The following is an 18,138-nucleotide window of genomic DNA, read 5'->3' as shown; positions in this document are numbered from 1 at the left end:
TAACACACTGGCTGTCTGGAAAAACCTGAAGACCTAATGGTAAACTAGAGAAGTACTTATGGGTAGTCTTGGCACTCGATGGACAGAGGGTTAGTTTCCTTAGGCTTCTCCTTGGAGTGAGCTTATTTTCCTGTGTGATCTCTCACTTTGTCTTCAGAATGCTAAGGGATAACCCCAAAGCCTTCATGGGGCCAAGACACAGGCTAGAGCTCAGATACAGACCCATGGGGTCTTGAGCCCAGCAACTCACTAAGTAGAAATAATACGTCAAGGGACTCTAGGCCTGTGTTTGTAACTTTATGTGGAGAAAGTATGTTGATTCAGGCAATAGTTTATTGCCAAAGCAAAGCGAAATCGTGGATTCATTGTTTTCTTTGGGGAATGGTAAACAATAAGAAACAATGCCAGAACCTTTCGATTAATGGCATTTTCGCCAAAGGCTCTGTTCTAATTCTAGAGCCTGGTTTCTGCCCAGGCTGAGGTGTGATCTATGAGGTGTCCTGCAAAACATCTAAAAGTCATTTCCCTTTGACCTGATGCTTTTCCACCCTGAGCTGCCTAGTACTTATAAAATATGGAATCCAACAGGCCAGTTGCTTCCTGAATATCAAGCCTGAGACCCAACACGTTGACTTGACTGAACGTTTTGTGCTGTGGCCACAGAATTCTTGTTCCCAGATAACGTAGAACTTATTGTCTCATGATTCTTCTGCGATGCTCCATGTCAAGCTACCCAAAGGTGTTACATGTGGCAAAGTTGTGTCCACTCCTAAGGTATTGTCTGGACACGGCATCCCCCGTGGTAGGAGGCTTGCTCCTCATAGGATAGATGAGCGGGAGGGCAAGGGAAGAGGCAGAACCTAGCAGGCTCTTCATTAGGAACATCACCTGATGGAGGCAGAGACCAACCCCACATAACCCAGACATGTGTTTGAGGGTCCGTGTTCTCAACACCTCACTGAGAGTCAGGTGGCCAACACAGGGACTTCAGGGACCAGGACCCACTGACCTTATCTTCAAAATGGAAACTGGACAAACGAAAGGGAGTCTATGTGCTGCCAAAGGGTCTCTCAGAGAAGTCCAGTGTCACTACAGCAATGCCTGTCTCGGTAGGACCTGGCTGCTGGCAATGGCAAGACACTCTGTCAGGATGGTGGTAGGAAGCAGGAACTGGACCTTTTCAAAAGCCAGGACGGTAGGGTAGGAAGCTTTGGGCAAGAGACAAGATCCAGAAATGTTAAAAGGACAACTGGAAGGATACCCTGCCACCCTTACCAGCTCCCACTTTATACCCAATGTATTGATCACAGTTGACTCCCAGGGGAAGCATGTCCAGCGATGTGGACAACAAATAGGAAGTGATCAGAAGAGTCGAGAAAGAGACCCCCATCACCTACCTGACTTCTTAAAGGCCTTGGGGAGTCCTGCACAGAAGCTTGTGAGCTTGGCTTACTTCAGCGTTTCTCCAGGAGGCGTCAGCCTCTTCCAGGTTTTCTTAGAAAATAGCTATCAACATCTCAGTTAGATATTCTGTACATATTTGTGAATTGTCCAATATATGAAATTTCAATATACTATCTATCTATCTATCTATCTATCTATCTATCTATCTATCTATCTATCTACCTATCTATCTACCTATCTTCTCTCTCAGACACATGCACCCACTCATACACATCACACTTCGTCCATATTTTAGATTAAATGATGAACAAATGGGCAAACAGGCTGTGCTTTCTTCCCCTTGTCTAGCTCAGTATGTTCTACAACCACCTGAAAAGCTTTTAAACACATCAAAGCCTGGGCCCCAGTCCGATTTAATGGGTTTGGGGTCAGACCCAGACATCAGCCACCTTCACAAAGCTCCCATTTAATTCCAGTGAGCATCAAGGAATGAGACTCGCTGTCCTTACCGATGGGCACTCAGGGCTCTGCCTTCTACTCGAGTCAGCTTTGATTAATTCTTCCCTTAATTTTGTGATGTACACGTCATGCACTGTTTAGTTTTGCTCTAGATAGATTTCACTGAGCAGTAAAAACGAAGGGAGAACAGTTGGTGAAAATTTACTCAAGAAATTAGGTTTGTCATTAATACAAACGATGGGCCATCTGGATAAGCCCAAGTTTCTCCTACTGAAGAGAGACTTCAAGGAGTGAACCACTTTTATTATTAAACCTGTTATTTCATTTCATGTATGAAGCATGTGTCTTAATAAGAGCGGTACCCATACTAATTAGCAGTTGTTCAATAGTAATTTATCCTTACCCTTCACCTACTTCTGAGTCTGCTTTGGGGAGCTCCCAGAAGTCTAATATACCCCTCATATAACCCCAATGGGTAGACGTGAAAGGGAGAAATAACAATTGTTTTGCATTGAAGCCAATGGTCCTCTAGATTGTGAATGCAGATTTCTGCTTCTAGAAACTCATAGAAGCTTGACTAATGCACTTAATAAGTTTTCCTCTGAGGGTGTTATACACCTGTGCATGTACACACACACACACACACACACACACACACACACACACACACACATACACACACACCTTTCTTTACACGGAGGGAAAACAAAGGCAGAATCGTTGGGCGTTGGCCAGTTTGGTTCCCTCTTTTGTTAGTGAAAAGTACATTTGATGTTTCAAGTAGGTACCAGGCAGGAAGGAATTCTGTATTTGACTGTCCTCTGAGCTACTGTGCTATATCAAGTCCAGTCCAAACGCAAAGTGAATACACATGTAGCATTTGGTATGTCAGTGCAGTTGAAGAGACATGGCTGGCGTGGATGTTGGTAAAACTGAGAACCGAACCAGAGACACTGGCATTCGTGTGTGATGAGGGTTAGAGGGAAGATCATGTTTAGAACAAAAGTAACGTGAACAAAACAGCAAAGGTTCTGTTCATAAAAGGAAGCGGGGCGAGTCTCTAGTTTCCCCCAAGAAAGATCTTCCTGTATTCCTCCTCCCCAGACACCCCAAGTCTTCCTAGGTCTAGTGTCACTGTACCCCAGGTAGCAGATAATCCCCTCTGGATACCCCCCACCTCCTCTGGAAGCTGGTATCTGCTTCTTTGTAGGGAACACAGGAGCAGCCTTTGCTTCCAGATGCAAGTCAGTGGCCAGCACTAGGAAAGAGTCACACAGGCAAATTTTTATTATTACTATAGGACAGATGGAGCATTGCATGTGGAAATATATCAAATATAGTATTAATCAATATAATTCACTGGAATAGATATATACATGTTCGTGGAAAGACATTGATCAGTATAGGTATATTAGAAATAGAATGTAAACATGATATATTGACAACCATACAGTGAGAACAAGAATTCTCAGTTCTAGATAGAAAGCCGACATTCCAGGACTACCGTCCTTTCTAATCATCGTGTGCTTGGGTCTCCGATTTCACAGTGTAAGAGAATTTCTGTAGATTTGAAGATTATCTGCTACAATTTATTTCAAAAGGAGACCTAAAATTAAACAGGAACCACTCAGTCCTGGTGAAGCCTAAAGAACAAGAGAAAATCACTTTAAATTTGAGATCTTTGCTTCTATCATGGTCTTCCCACCACCACTCCTGCAGGACCTCGGAACGCTCCGAATCCAATGTATTACCCCCTCCTCTCTCTCTCGTGTGAATATTTATGTGTGTATGTGCATCTGTGTGTGTGTGTGTGTGTGTGCGTGTGTGCCTATGTGTGCCTATGTGCCTGTGTGTATTTTGTGGACATGCATGGACGTGTGCATTACCACAGTACATTGCTAGGGGGATTTGCAAGAGTCAGTTCTCTTCTACCATATTGTTTTGGGACTTGAACTCAGTTCCTCACGTTCAGCAGCAGGAGGTGTCATTTGGCACCAGTGGTGTCATTTCTCTGGCACCTCCCCTCTTTTGCATTTGACCAACAGCTCTCTAGAACACCTCCCGTCTGCTCCTCAACTGTGTGTTGACATCATAGGATGTATGGAAAGCTGGGGTTTCTGGGACCTAAAGCACAAAGCTTCTTAGATAAGCACACACTTGGTGTGATCAGTTCTCTTGAATAAGGACAGTCAGGGCAGTTGACTGTGCGGGTGACTGTAGGCACAGCTGAAGCAGAGATTGGTGACCTAAATGGGACATGTCACTCCTTCTGCCCTGTGACTACAGCAAAGAGAATTGAATAGGGAGAAAACCTCCAGCTGACAAAGGGAGGATCCGTGTGCGTTCGGCATGTGAGGGCCACAGTACAACCTTCACCTGTGGGGACCAGCTGGCCTATCCCCTTGTCTGACCTCAGCGAAGCTACACCTGTCCATCAGAGCCTCTCTAGGGCTCTTTTCTGGAGTACAGATCTCCAGCCCGGGTTCTGGAAGAGAAGCGCTTTCTGTGAAACTGTTAAGCCTGCATCTGATAGATCCCTGCTGTGAAAGGAACATTCATGCTGACCACTTCCGTCTTAACTACCAAAAGATAGAGATGCTTGTGAAAATAGCCAGTGGAGAAGGGAATTCGAAGTTTTAAGTGTTTTCACTTTGTTTCAAAAATGTATCTTGTTGTGTTTCCCCGGGTTAAAATTCCTCCGCTTAAAATGTCCAATTCCCTTTAAACGGAGGTAATTTTGTTACTAAGAAATAATGACTGCTGTAAAATTATTAGAGTTCAGCATGCCTGCCCGCCATGTTTACCTTAAGTGTACGAAAGAGAAACGACGCCCTCTCCTGAAATGGAACCACTCCAAAATGCTAGTTTAGTTACAGAATTGTTCAGGGAACACATGGCAGAGAAACAGGGCTCTGTGAGACTGAAGGGACTGGCCCTGCAGGAGGTAGGCTGTAGGCAGAGCAGAGATGGGGTTGATGGAACTGAAGAGAGTCAGGAAGAAAGATGTGGGCAAAGCAGGTGTTGGGGCAGTCCCTGCAGACGCCGGGGTCAGGCTCATGCCTCAGCAGCCATGTTCTTGAAACCCCAGTGACACCCGCCAGACATCTTCCTCTTGGTCCTCCCAGTCTTGGGCTTTGGCCTCTCTTGACCTCTTTTCAATGAGGTTGGTGTGCTGTGTGTGAGGTGGGGAGACGGTGAAGAAATATACAAACATTTCGAGATAAAGCGAAAGCTCAAGTCAGCGGCTTGTGGGAGGGTAACAGGGAGGAGGAAGGGGCTGTGATTGGGATGTAAAGTCAATAAATAAGTTAATTAATGGGAGAAGAAATAAAGAAAAGAAAAACTTAAGATTAAAAGATAACATTCTGTTTTCTCCGGTCTGTCTTTTGGAGCCTGTACTCTGATTTCAAAACACTATTTGTGTAATAAAGCCTTATTCCTGGATGTAGTTTCTAGAAGAAATCTCAACAGGTAACCAGAAGCAGGGCACACAAGCGCCATACTCCTCTGGAACCCACCATGGTAGAAAGGCATTTCTCTCCAGTCCTCAAGAGCCGGATCCATCTTCCTTTTAAAAGTGGTTTCCTTTTTTTCCTAGCACTCGAGACTTGTTTGTATGTTGGCGTTGTGGTTACATTTGTCCTATTTAACATGAGGTGTCATGTTGAAGATTGGGACAATATGACCTCAAAAGTGACAGGATGAGGCTGCCTTCCAGGGCAGGATTCATGAGTCATCCTAATGGGAGGCTTAGTGTGGATGTCCCCAGTTTGTGTGTCACTGGGAAGTGGGGTCACTTCGGCATGAGCGGGCGGCTCTGCATAGCAGACTGAGTTATCTGCTGTATTGTTTTCTTCCCCGAACAGCTCTGTGTCAACCTGACCAACGAAAAAATGCACCACTATATCCAAGAAGTGCTTTTCCTACAAGAGCAAACAGAGTGTGTACAAGAGGGAGTTGCCATGGAAACTGCCTGTTCTCCTGGTAACCAGGCTGGAGTTTTGGATTTCTTCTTCCAGGTACTTATATAACATAATTAGAAACTTAACAGGATGCCTGCATTCAGGTGCCCTGGAGAGAGAGGATTTTTTTTTTTTCTGAAGGTCTTGTTTGTATAGAGGTAGCCTTGTATATGAGATTCTGCAATGCTTTTATAATCCCCTCCCCTAGCTTTTTTGAAGAGCACAAATTACCCAAATTACCCAAATTTCCAGTTTCATTGGAAAGCTCACAACTTCATTGAAAGGACAAGAAATACCGGGACTCGCTGATACAAGGACAGTCACCATTTTATTTATCAAACCTGAAAGTCTCATTGGCCAGTTACAGGAGTCTGATGCACAAAATGAGTTTGATAAGCTAAGACCGAGAGACCATGAGATATATTGTTTGTTGTATATTGGCCCTTAAAGCTTCTAAAATTTACATTTTGAAAGGTGGAAAATTATATATATCTTTTGGATAAGTTAATCTTTGATTAAAATTAAACCCGAGGGCATCCTCATGTGTTTATATTCATATTTATTATATCTATGTACACTGAAAAGTTTTTGACTCAGTGTCTTTATTGAATCAATAATGATCTATTATGTGAGGCAGCAGGATGTCTTAGTGGTAAAGGCACCTATCATCCTGGACATGCTTGATAGAGGGAAACAGCCAACTCCTGAAAGTTGCCTCAGGCCTGCATATGAATGCCCTGGAATGCAAACATGTGGATATGCACATGAACACACACATACACACACATACCACACACACACATAAACACACATACACACGCACACACACACATACACGTACACGTACACACACACACAGTTGGGGGACATAATAAATGCATGTGAGAACACATTTTATCAAGCACGTTTTATCAACAGCAACTTCTGTTTCCTATCATGGGATGCTGTATGGATTTGCCCATCACCTCTAAATGCTTGACTAGTGTTTCAATAGGCACCATCTAGTTTCTTTTTTTTGAAAGCTTGGAATATCATTTTCCACCTTTTGTCTCTACAATGATAGATTCCTCTAAAACCATTTGTGTTTTCCTAACACTGTAGCATAGTGCTCTAATTCCCGATACCCAGTGGTCAGGGGAAGAGGTCTGAGGGGTCCAAAGTGTCTGAGTGCAGCCATGGGCAGCCATAGACATGTGTTAAAAGTCCAAACGTTCCCATTCTGGTTAGCTGCGTGAATCTAATAAAATTGGAGAGCATGTATCAAGGATGCTGAGTGGAGTAACAGAAGTAAACATGCGACTTTTGCTGACTTTCAGAAACCATCAGGATTCTTCTCCCTATTGGACGAGGAGAGTCAAGCGATTTGGTCAGTGGAGCCAAACCTTCCCAGGAAGCTGCAGGGTCTCCTGGAATCATCAAACACAAATGCAGTCTATTCCCCCATGAAGGACGGCAACGGGAATGTTGCTTTCAAAGGTCAAGGCGCAGCCTTCACTGTCATGCACTACGCAGGAAGGGTGAGTGGATGGCCCATGTGGTGTGCCCTGTGTACTGATGCACCAGAGGGGAGGGGGCTGCACAGCACAGGGTTCCAGGATGTGCTATGCTACTCAAAGGCCACACAGACAGCCCACGGTCATCAACTTTTGCAAGCTCCTTGCCTTTGCTTTGAGGCTGAGTTCATCACTCAGAACTGTGTGTGCTGAGCAGGGGGGCTATCTCACTCTGTGTGCAGACTTCAATTAACACGAGTGGAAGAGCCCCAAGCTTATAAATAGCTTTACTCCACATTGGAGGGGGGCAGTTTTCTTATATAAACTTTGGGCTTCTGAATGGGCGTGGCCTGAATGTGGGGTTAGTATTGAAGTCTTTCTCTCAGAGCCTAAGAAAGCAGCCCCTCAACCTTTCCCAGCATTCTAGTTGGGTTGGGAAAACTGTTTCTTCCTTCAGAGTCTAACCCCTGCCTGTCGGGGCGTCCCCACCCTCCTTTGCTGTCTCATGTTCGAGTGCTCCAGATGAATGCATCTTTGTCCCGTGACTTACCTTCCACAACTCTCTGACACGTCCTCTCTTCAGGCCCGGTGTTCTTATCCTCTCATTTTCTTGAGTCTCTCTCACTCCCACAAACTCCTTCCCAGGTAGAGTAGAAACATCCTTCCAGCCAACGTAACAACACATTTATCCACCTCTTAATTAAATAATCTCTGTTCTTCTCTACCCAACTCTTGTCTATTATTGATGCCTTCCACTTTTAGGATTATAAACACACACACACACACACACACACACACACACACACACACAGAGAGAGAGAGAGAGAGAGGCAGGCAGACAGACAGACAGACACAGGCAGACATACACATGCGCACACACACACACACACACTAACTTCACTTTGAGTTAATACTTCATGAAAGTGAGGGACTTGTGACACCTTCACTTGGAGTTAATACTTCGTGAAAGTGGGGGACTTGTGGAGCACCCCATTTGATCTTTTCCCTTGTTTATTGAGACTTCAGTGTCCGCCGGAAGAGGGTAAGAGATGAGCCGTGAATAGCATACACTTAACAGGAGAAGTAACAAGATTAATATGCTAGAGCTGTTGGCCTAATGCTATGTGCGGATGCAATTATTTGGCTCACAGAAGTATATAGATCTTCTCCGGAGGCACTCGCTAACAGTGAAGGAGAGGGCCTTTCGGTGGACACTTGAACTCTGGAAGTACGCGTCACTGTATTACACAGAACTCATTTGCGTAAGACAGAAACGAATCTCGTCACCCGCACAGAAAACAACTTGGCTTAGAAGAAGAACTCTGAGAAGGTCTAAGTTGAAATTTCAGGGGTGCTTCTATAGGATGCCATGAACCTGCCTGTTGCCAATTCCTATATGGGTGCCACATCGCAGAACAGCAGTAAGCTCACCCTCACACTCAGTATCAGAGAGACAGGGACTAGACACGGGGTTCACCATTGCCACAGCAAAGAGAAGGTCAGGTGTGTGGTGGGCTTACCTGGTGACATGTCAGAAAGCACAGAGGTACAGCCTCCGTTGCCTCTGCCTTCTAAGCCAGGGCAATAGCATTGGACAGTTGGTAGCCAGAGAACCCTGAACTCCCCGGTGCAGAGTGGTCTGCAAAGGAAGCAATTGCAGAGAGCAGTGAGGGTGAGTGGGCAGGCCCCACATCCACCCATGTGTTTGGGAAAGGGTGCAAGTTCCATTGACTGTGAAACATCTAATATTATTGCTTCTGGCTATTCCGTGGATATTTGTGAGCACCCCCCTGAGGGCTCCCTCCCCTCAAGCCCTGGCATTTTCAGAGGGGATGCGATGAAGTTGTAATAAGGAGATGGTTTTAGACATATTAGGGGAAAGGCAGAGCAGGCTTTCGTGTGATTGGCCAGCATCCACATTTGAGCAGTAGCAGGGGATAAGGAGGTGGGATCCATGAGAAGGGGTTGGGAAGGCAGTGAGAGAAAGGACAGTCAACGCTATGGATCAGAGCCAGTAGGACCCCACTGTCCTCACGCGCTGATAAGCGGGGACTACACTGTCAACCCAAGGCGTGTATCCCAGAGAGGGGAGCACCAAAAACGCTCAGGTTCAGATCTTCTAAGCTGGTGGCATGGAGTTTCAATGCAAACGCTGATCGAACGGTGTGCATCCTGACCGACCTAACCTGAGAACAGCATGGAGGGAAACAACTATGGACAAGAGAGGTCTCTCAGGAGCCCAGGGAGGAGACCAGGAAGCCCAACAGATAGGGTGGATGTTAGGCAGAAGATGCCCCTGTGAGAAATTGGGTTGACTGATATCAGTATCAGAGGCTCGTGGGACATGGGGAGAGACTGATGCAAGGTTTTATATTTTAATAGTTTCCAACCGTAATTCTCATTCTCTTCCAAGACCTTCCAAGTAGAAGAATGTTCCACTGTTAACTTCAGATTCTTTAAACTCTGCCTTCTTCACACGATACATTTTCTGAATTTGGAGAAAACATGTGTATAGCTACAGTTGGGTATCATGACTTCTTCTAATTTAGGAAATTACTTCCCTAAGATTTCCTAGAATCCTAGCTTCCTAGGATCTCTGTTAGGCCTGCATCCGAACGCCCTTATTCATACGTCTGTTGTACCGTGCCTCGTAGACAAAGCAGACCCATACAAAGTACTGAGCACTAAAAACCCAAGAACAGCACGCGACTCAGAATTGTAGCCTGGTTATTTTGAGTTCAATTGTAATTATTTTTCTGAGTACCTAATAGCAATTCCATTTTAATTTTGTTTTTGAAACTTTAAGGGGAAAACCACTGACAGTTTAAATTACTAGGGACTTGTTCACCGAGTTCTTAGAGAAATTAAGGAAGACGGGACAGCCTGATGATTAGTTGATACAGAGCCAAAGCCCCCATGGAATCACACATTTTCCTTTAAAAGCATCTTTGTTTTTAAAGAGAGTTTTTCCATAATTGGAGTCGATTTTGTGGCTTTACAGAAATCTTTCATTTTGCTGAGATGTACTAATGAGTTGCAGCCAAAGGAGTCCCCGAGGCCCCGTTCACATGCTACAGCGTAGATTCTATGCGATTTCGAGCAATATGTCAGCCCATATGCCTTCCGAATTGTCAGATGTAGCCACAGGCATGTACGTGTTGGGCCGTTGCAGCGGGAAACAGGAGTATCACGAACATTCTATGCTTTGTTGATTAAGTGATACAGGAAAAGTTCACCCACTTAAAAGCAGCATGTACTGCGCATGCGGTGTAACCTTTGACTCCAGAGCAGACCCCCCGCAAAGCGAGAGCTCAACCAATCCATGTGCTCCTGAGCCTCTTCGTAGCCTCTTCTTGACAAGATGGACCGTGTAGACATCCCGCATCACTCTGTGCTCCCTGCCCGGTGGGCTGACTTTCTTGTTTTAATGGGAATATGCTACACCCTGTGGGAGGGAGCGCTGGCTGCTGGGATGACACTAACATTGTTCCTCTGTCCCTGTCTGGATGGGTTCTGGATAAACTTAACCCAACCTGGGAACTGTAGAGAGGAGCCTCTACCCTGCCTAGGGAGCTTCTCAAGGCAGAAGCTCTGAGGTCCTTTTAGGAATGTTTAAGCACCATTATCTGAATTACATCTGATGATCCTTCCTAAACACATCTGAATGTTTCATTACCCCCAGGAGCGTGGTGCAGCTTCCTGTCTCCATTACAGAAATATTTTAAAGTAAATGGGGAGAGGCTGTGCATGAAATATTAACAAGATCTCATTAATGAGTGTGTGTTTGAATTAAAGAAAGCTTTCGGGACTTGGGGGGGCTTGGCTTCTTTTTGTTTGATTATTTGTTTCAGCCAATTTTTAAATCACATGTGAAGTTACCTGTTTTAGAATTTGCTCTTTAACCTGATGATTTAAGTGACAGATGGGCATTAAACCCACGAGTGTGTCTGCGTTCATTGGCTGTTAGAATTCGGTATCTTGAAGGAAAGAAGAATTACAGCTTGACAGTATCAGCCCTTAGGAGAGGTGAATTTCCAATCAGGGCGATGCTAGACTAACTCTACTCAGAAATTGTGCTTCAAAGCTCCTAAAGTTTGCAGTGAGGAAAGGTGAACAGACTCTGAGGTTGTAAAGTGATCTGGGGCTGAAGGTCAAGATTAAGTTAACGAAATGTAAAGACTCAGTTGTGAAATGCACATCCCACGCTCACATGAGCAGATCCTTGTGTGTTCAAGCTGTGGACAGCCCTGCTCAGGGCAAATGTCTTAGTGTGTGTCTCAAGGCTACAGTGTATGGCCCGAGACTGGGTCATCTGATTCTAACGGTTGAGTGCAGAGGCTTGAGGAGTCATGGGACCCAAACAGGTCATGATTAGAGTGACAGAGACCATGAGCCAGTAGAGCCATCCTGGATAAAGGCGTCGGGATGGATCTATGTGTTAGCCCCCAGAGCTCCAGCCACCTTCTCTCTTCAGAACCACAAGAGCCCAGACCTCTCTTTTGCAGCTGCCCAAACTGTGCTTACAGGTTCCGGCAGCAGCCTGAGGAAGAGAATACAAACATTCATTGTTTCATGCCAGTTTTCATACAAGAAAAGTGAAATACACGGACACATAACATTTTAGAGTTTCTTCCTCATCGTTGATTTATCTTGAGCTAACCCCTGCACTTCTCTCTCTCTCTCTGTCTCTTGTGCTTCCCCTCACCTAGACATCCCATGTCCTCTGTCCTAGATCTGAGCCATCTCTCTGAACGTCATGTTCCTGACCTAATCTATGCTACTTTCAACTTGCTTTACGGTCCTCGTGGTGCCTGACACTTGCACAGTGACCACATCCTTGTGCGTAAACATCGCCGTGTCGGTTTCTAAGTAGGCCTCTGGCGAGGGCCAGTGATTCATCAAGCTCGTGCAGTTATGGGGTGAGGTGGTTAGAGCTCTTGCTACAGATGAACAGAAACTGGCTGGCTTCATCCCACTGCAATGTATCTTCCCAGTAACGGAAGATAGAAGCTCAAATGCTAGCATCTACAGGTTCCTCTTGGCTCTCTGCTAACAGGATGTAGTCAGCCCCTGACTTGTGAATGCATTCCTCCCATCTCTGCCGTTAACGTTGCAAACCAACAGTCTATAACTTTTGGTGAACATAAATTTGGGAGAGACCCTCCACACAGGAGTTCTGGAAAGTGGTAGTCCTCTTTCTCATTTCACATGGCCCCGTGTCTTCACCTCTCTCCGCCTTCTGGGCCAACATGCATAGTGCTTTATCATCTACACTCTGCAGAACCCATGTGTGTAGAGGAAAGAAAAGAGGCACCGCTTTACCCAAGCAAGTTGGAGTTTCATTCCACAGCTACATGACTGTGAACACAAGGACCCTCAGTTGTACACCCATGAAATATAAAATTGAGGAAAAAAAATAATCATGAATCTCATAATTTCTTCTGGGGGTTAAGGAGTAGGCTGTCAGTGCGTGCATGTGTGATTATTTTTACACATTTCCTCAAATATGTCTATCATGGCCCCTCCACAGTAGTCTAAAGCCTGCAATATAAGCAGGCCACAAGGCTAATAAAAATTTGAATAGACAGATCAAAAATAAATTAAGGGGATCATTCAGTCAGTTTACGATTTTTGTCCAGATGAGAATATTGGTAAACCAATGGACTTACTTACTATTTAAGTGTTAAAATATCCCTGTTTGTTTTGCCAGAACCTGTACACTCTTACATCTCATGAATGCGCATGGGTTAGAAGGCAGAACTGGGCTTACTAACAGTATTTGCCTTTTTCCTGACACAAGTTGATCAGCATTAGGACAGCTGTAACCACTCTGGTTGTATTGCGATCTCTTACTGCTTTCCCACCACACTTTATAGACTTCCCTGAAAGATGAGTGGAGATAATTCAGTGATTTCTCTATCCGAGGAAGCCATAATACCTGCACTGAAAGAGAGAGAGAGCATGCAGATGAGCGCCTTAACTTATGCTAATGTGACATTCACTTCCTCATTGGCTAGACCTGTCCCACATGGCCGGTAGCTACACCTTGATTAAAAAGAATTCTGCAAAACTATTAGATTCTTTCCCATTTGGGTTTATGCCTAACGGTGTGAACCCACAGGTGTGTGGGGTTTTACTGCACGTCCAGTGATACCCGTTCAATATTATTTCCCTCAAGAAAATTAAAACCTTCCAATCTGTGCATGCACTCTGCATTGTAATTTTATGATGAGATAAAAATTTATAGTCCCCTGCTACAGTGTGCTTATGGTTTTGAAAGCATCCATCAGGATTCTTCCCCAACCCCCTACACCACATCCATAAAGCAGGAGTTGTCATCCCAGACACGTAAGCCTGCGTCCCATACTATAGGTTATTGTGCTTTCCCAGGCAGTTGCTAGGATTTGTTACTAGCGCATTGCTGACGGACGAACACGGAGTGGGGATGAGAAGCTGTTATTGATACAGGGGCTATCTGTAAAATACCCGGATGCTTTTTTTCTCCTCACAAAGGATGAGTTCCCTCACTGAATAAGCTTGAGCCTGAAAATTACCCCTTGTTTAGTTAGAGCAATGCTGCTACCCAGGTCTTCCCGCAGAGGAAAATCTTTACCCCACTGACAATGCTAGTGTGTTCTAGGTGGCATACTGATTAAAATCAACCTTGACTCATCGACACGGGCAGTTCATAGGATCCTTTCAGCCTGTTCAGCCTTGCAGGCGCACCCATGCCCAGAGTGACATTTATAGCTTGTGCCCTGGGCTTTGTCTCTGAAGATTTGTGGGAGACACTGTGTACCCAGGAAAACTCTGGAAGTGAATCTGTAAATCAAATGACAGAGGAGACAGACAAATCGATGGGTGGCTACTGCTTTTTTTTTTTTTTCCTCACTTTTTCTCCAGGCAGAAATTCCAGACACAACAATCAACTCTGTCTGGCCTCAGCAAAACTGATGCTATTAAAGGTTATTTGATGAAAACATTTTGACCCATGTGGAAAGAGCTTAATTTACAACCTATATTTGTTCCCCTCTTAGTCAGATGTTTTCTAAAAATAAACATTAGCCTCAGCTGGACCCTGCTGTCCTCCTACATTAAAATTTCCTTTGGAGGTTGTCCTCGGAGATGTAGTGGTGCGCTGTCATGTGAGACGTTTCTCTCTCTCTCTCTCTCTCTCTCTCTCTCTCTCTCTCTCTCTTTTTCTCTCCTCCTCCTCCTCCTCCTCCTCCTTTTCCCTCCCTCTCTCCTTCTCCTGCTCCTTCTTCCTCCCTCTCCTTCCCTCCCCTCCTCCTCCTTCCTCTTCTCTGTCTCTCTGTCTCTTTGACTCTCTCTCTGTCTCTGTCTCTCCCTCCTCTCTCTCCCTTCTTCTCCCTCCTCCTCCTTCTTTACCCTCTCTGTCTGTCTCTCTGTCTGTCTCTGTCTCTGTCTCTCTGTCTCTGTCTCTCTCTGTCTCTCTGTCTCTCTCTGTCTCTCTGTCTCTCTGTCTCTCTCTCTCTCTCTCTCTCTCTCTCTGCCTCACTGATGGATAGGGTAAGTGCAGGGATCCTGGGTTCTTTCTAAGTTCAGTATGTCCTCTCACTTTTACGGTCAAATAAAAAGTTACAGATATGAAGCTTCGAATCTCCTAAAATGTCAACACTTTCCTGTTAATACCTTCTCCCTGAAAGGAACAAACGAACTTTTCTGTCAGCTGCACCAAGTTTACCATCCAGCTATCTCGGGATGATGACTCTCCTTCACGGAACCAAAAGGAAGTACTAAAAACTATCAGGAGAAGTCACTTCTTGGAAAATTAATGAAGCATGTTATTTTCTTTCTTTCTTTCTTTTCTTTTCTTTTTCTTTCTTTTTTTTTTTTTTTTTTGATACTTTTCTCCATGCTGTGGCCAAACAGCAGACAAGAAGCAACTTCAGGGAGGAGGGGATGATGTAAGCTCATTAATTAAGGGTGTAATTGCTCATCCTTGGGAAGGTGGGAATGCCATCTACACTTCCATAGGCATGGGGCCTGGCTTACATCCAGGTGGATCAGGACTTACAGAGAACAGGAAATGGAAGCAGATAAAATAACGAGAGCCCTGTCCGGATCCAGTCAGCACCCCCCACCCCCACACACACACCTCCTATATAAACTGTGCTATCAAAAGAGCATTCCCAGATGCCTTATGTGCAAACCTCAGTACCCTGCTTTTAACTCTGGTGACAAGCAGAACAAACTCAGCAGCCCTCAAGGAGTCAAGGTCCTTGAGACAGACCGAGTGGAAAGCTGCAGCAGGGCATGAAAAGTAGCCTGGGCGTATTTGCATTTCCTGAAAATGATCATTTATTTATTTTGCTAAACCAGTCTTCACATATATTCTGGTGTGATATATTGAATTCGCAAGTACGTCTGCGAAGCTCTGCATTTTTATCATCTGTTAATCCTAACCACTTCTCTGAGGGTATTTTGCATCTTGTAAATAACAGGACGCAGGGAGGGAGTAGGGACGTGAAGGATGTGCAGATTTACTTCTGTTCCATAAATATTGATGATCTTCTGAGCGCCAAGCTGGTGGGCACTTATAACTGGGTGTCCTAGGAGGATGGCTACCCAGCTATGTGATCCGGCTGCCTCTCTTGGGAGCTTCAGACCTTTGCAGGGCTCCCTGCCACCTTCCAAATACCCACTTTCTCTCAGCTCATTCTGAAAACGAAATCAATTCAAAGAGGCAATTTCTATGTTTATACCACGTTTAACTTTTAGCAAAGCAAGAAACCTAAGGTTTAATTGAATGTCCCTCATCCATAATGCTTGAGATCAAAGCATTTCCAGTCTTATATATGTTTCAGATTTTTAAACTGCTCATAGAATTTACTAGCTGAGAAACTGCAAATTTCTCAATATCAAAAATTCAAAATCTAAAATGTTTTGATTTTTCTTAATTCTTGAAATTTTCATACAATGCATATTGATCAAATTCACTCCTACCCACCCAACTTTCTCTTCTCCCTCTCCCCCTCCCCTTCCATATATAATAGTCTTGTTTGTGTTAGCTAACTATTCTTAGCAGTGGAGCCTGCTCTGGAATATGGTGGACATATTGGAGCTCAAGAGCATTGAGGAAAACTGATTCTTGTTCCCTCAGCATCCTTCATTTGTCACCAGCTCTCAGTTAGGAGCTATTGGGAGCCATAGGTAAGCCATCTACAAGAGCCTTACAAGAGTCTGCTCCTAATGAGGGACTCTCATGAGAGAAGCTCCGTTCTCCACGTTGGGACTCTGGGCTGAGCTAGCACAGGTCTTTCGCTTACTGTCACAATTGCTATGAGTTTGTCTGTCCCACTTCCCCATCACGACCTGCAAACACTGCTTCCTGATGTCACCTACCACCTCTGGCTCTTGTAATGTTTTCTGTTCCCTCTTACTAGAAGATCCCAGACTCCCGAAGTGAAAGGTGTGATATAGATGTCCTTTTTTTAGGGCTGTGCACTGTCAAGTGCCTTTTTCCCCCCATATTGACCAGTTGTGAGTGAGTCTGTATGTTAATTGCCACCAACAACCAAAAGAAGTTCATCTGATGAGGCCTGAGTAGGGCACTCATTTATGGGTATAGCATTAGGTCATTATGAGTCATTTTAGTATTATTTCCCCTTACCAGAATAACAGTGATAGGTTTCCCCTAGAGCCCATGACCGAGTTTCAGGTTCTTGCCCTAATTAACAGTAGCAGGTGTAAGTTCCATCCTATGGAATCGTCCTTACACATAGTCAGAAAATGGTCGGTTACTCCCGTAACGTTTGTGCCACCATTACACCGCCGAGCATATCTTTCCAGGCAGTAATGGGGCCTCATTATTGCAGTTCACAGAATCCACAGCTGATTAAGGTGGATGAATACCTTCTCCCTCAGTAGCATGCATAGCACCTTCCAGCCCTAGGATAGCCGCCTGGTTTCTCTGTGTTCTGTGACTCAAGCGAATGGTGTCTTCAGCAGTAGGGTCTTACTGTCAAGTTCTCGAGGGTGACTAAGAATGATGGCAACAATCTGTGGGGGGCCTGTTGGACCCTGTTGGCCAACAATCCAAGAAGCTCCTCAAGAGGTGAGCCGTTCCCAGCACTGAGCTTCTGAACTTGGCTAAGAATGACCACCTTGTGGACCATAACTGTCCATAAAGGAATAAAGGAAGGACTGCTTCTCCCCAAAGGCTTATCAACTACCTCAGATGCATCTACCTGCTTTGCTTCTCTGTTGACACTGCTGTTAACATTGAATGAGTCTATTTGGTTCACTGTAAGCTGTTGGCCCTTGTAGATGCCCTACCTATGGCTCATAAGCTTTTGGCCAATCTGTCCCAAAGTTGTCTCCCCTGAGTATAGAGTAACCCATGTTTTCCATTGTAGGGCAGATGTTTTTAGAGTTCTTGTTCTCCGTGGCACGGTGGGTGTGTTGTCAGGATTTCATTTCTTTTCTCTTCTTTTCTTTCTTTCTTTCTTTCTTTCTTTCTTTCTTTCTTTTTTTTTTTTTTTGATGGCATTGCTTCGAAAAGTACATTTGGAAAGTGTAGGTCTTCCCTATGACCGGATGAAAATGTGGGCTTTGGCTTACCCTCACAGATCCAAGTTTCATTTTCATCATCAATCAGCAAACGTCCACAAAAGCTGAGCTGTCCAAAGGCCTGAAGTACAGAAATGCCTGTGGCCATTCTCATGTCCTTTCCTCTTGATTCTCCTGACACACTCGCTTTCCTCTGGACTGTCTTCTGTGGTCACAGTGGGGCTCCTGCACAGAACAAACCTTTGGACAGCCCAGATTAACTTGTATCCCTGTAATGTTAGCTCTTC

General features: G+C 44.8%; 1 protein-coding gene and 1 long non-coding RNA gene across 6 annotated transcripts in view; one reads left to right on the top strand and one right to left on the bottom strand.

Moving 5' to 3' along the window:
* LOC148000658 (uncharacterized) overlaps nucleotides 1-1,979 on the bottom strand; it is a 4,248-nt gene extending 2,269 nt beyond the window's left edge. The window contains exons 1-3 of one of the 2 annotated variants that reach the window (XR_015640519.1): nucleotides 1,914-1,979; nucleotides 1,398-1,506; nucleotides 1-1,208 (exon numbers count right to left, since the gene is read on the bottom strand). The exon at nucleotides 1-1,208 is cut by the window's left edge and continues 105 nt beyond it. This is a non-coding gene — a long non-coding RNA (uncharacterized LOC148000658). The remainder of the gene's footprint in view (nucleotides 1,209-1,397; nucleotides 1,507-1,913) is intronic. The other variant, XR_015640520.1, reaches the window with a different exon arrangement.
* The window catches only part of Myo16 (myosin XVI), a 479,886-nt gene that overhangs the window by 304,834 nt on the left and 156,914 nt on the right, over nucleotides 1-18,138 (top strand). For all 4 annotated transcript variants that reach the window (XM_087587464.1, XM_087587462.1, NM_138893.2 and 1 more), the window contains 2 exons: nucleotides 5,730-5,882; nucleotides 7,142-7,342. In XM_087587464.1, the coding sequence (XP_087443590.1) occupies nucleotides 5,730-5,882; nucleotides 7,142-7,342 (354 nt within the window). The remainder of the gene's footprint in view (nucleotides 1-5,729; nucleotides 5,883-7,141; nucleotides 7,343-18,138) is intronic.

The sequence above is a fragment of the Rattus norvegicus genome, chromosome 16 (genome assembly GCF_021556685.1).
Source record: "Rattus norvegicus strain SHRSP/BbbUtx chromosome 16, alternate assembly SHRSP_T2T, whole genome shotgun sequence".
In the NCBI taxonomy this organism is placed as follows: domain Eukaryota; kingdom Metazoa; phylum Chordata; class Mammalia; order Rodentia; family Muridae; genus Rattus; species Rattus norvegicus.
This window is presented reverse-complemented; position numbering and strand designations above follow the sequence as displayed.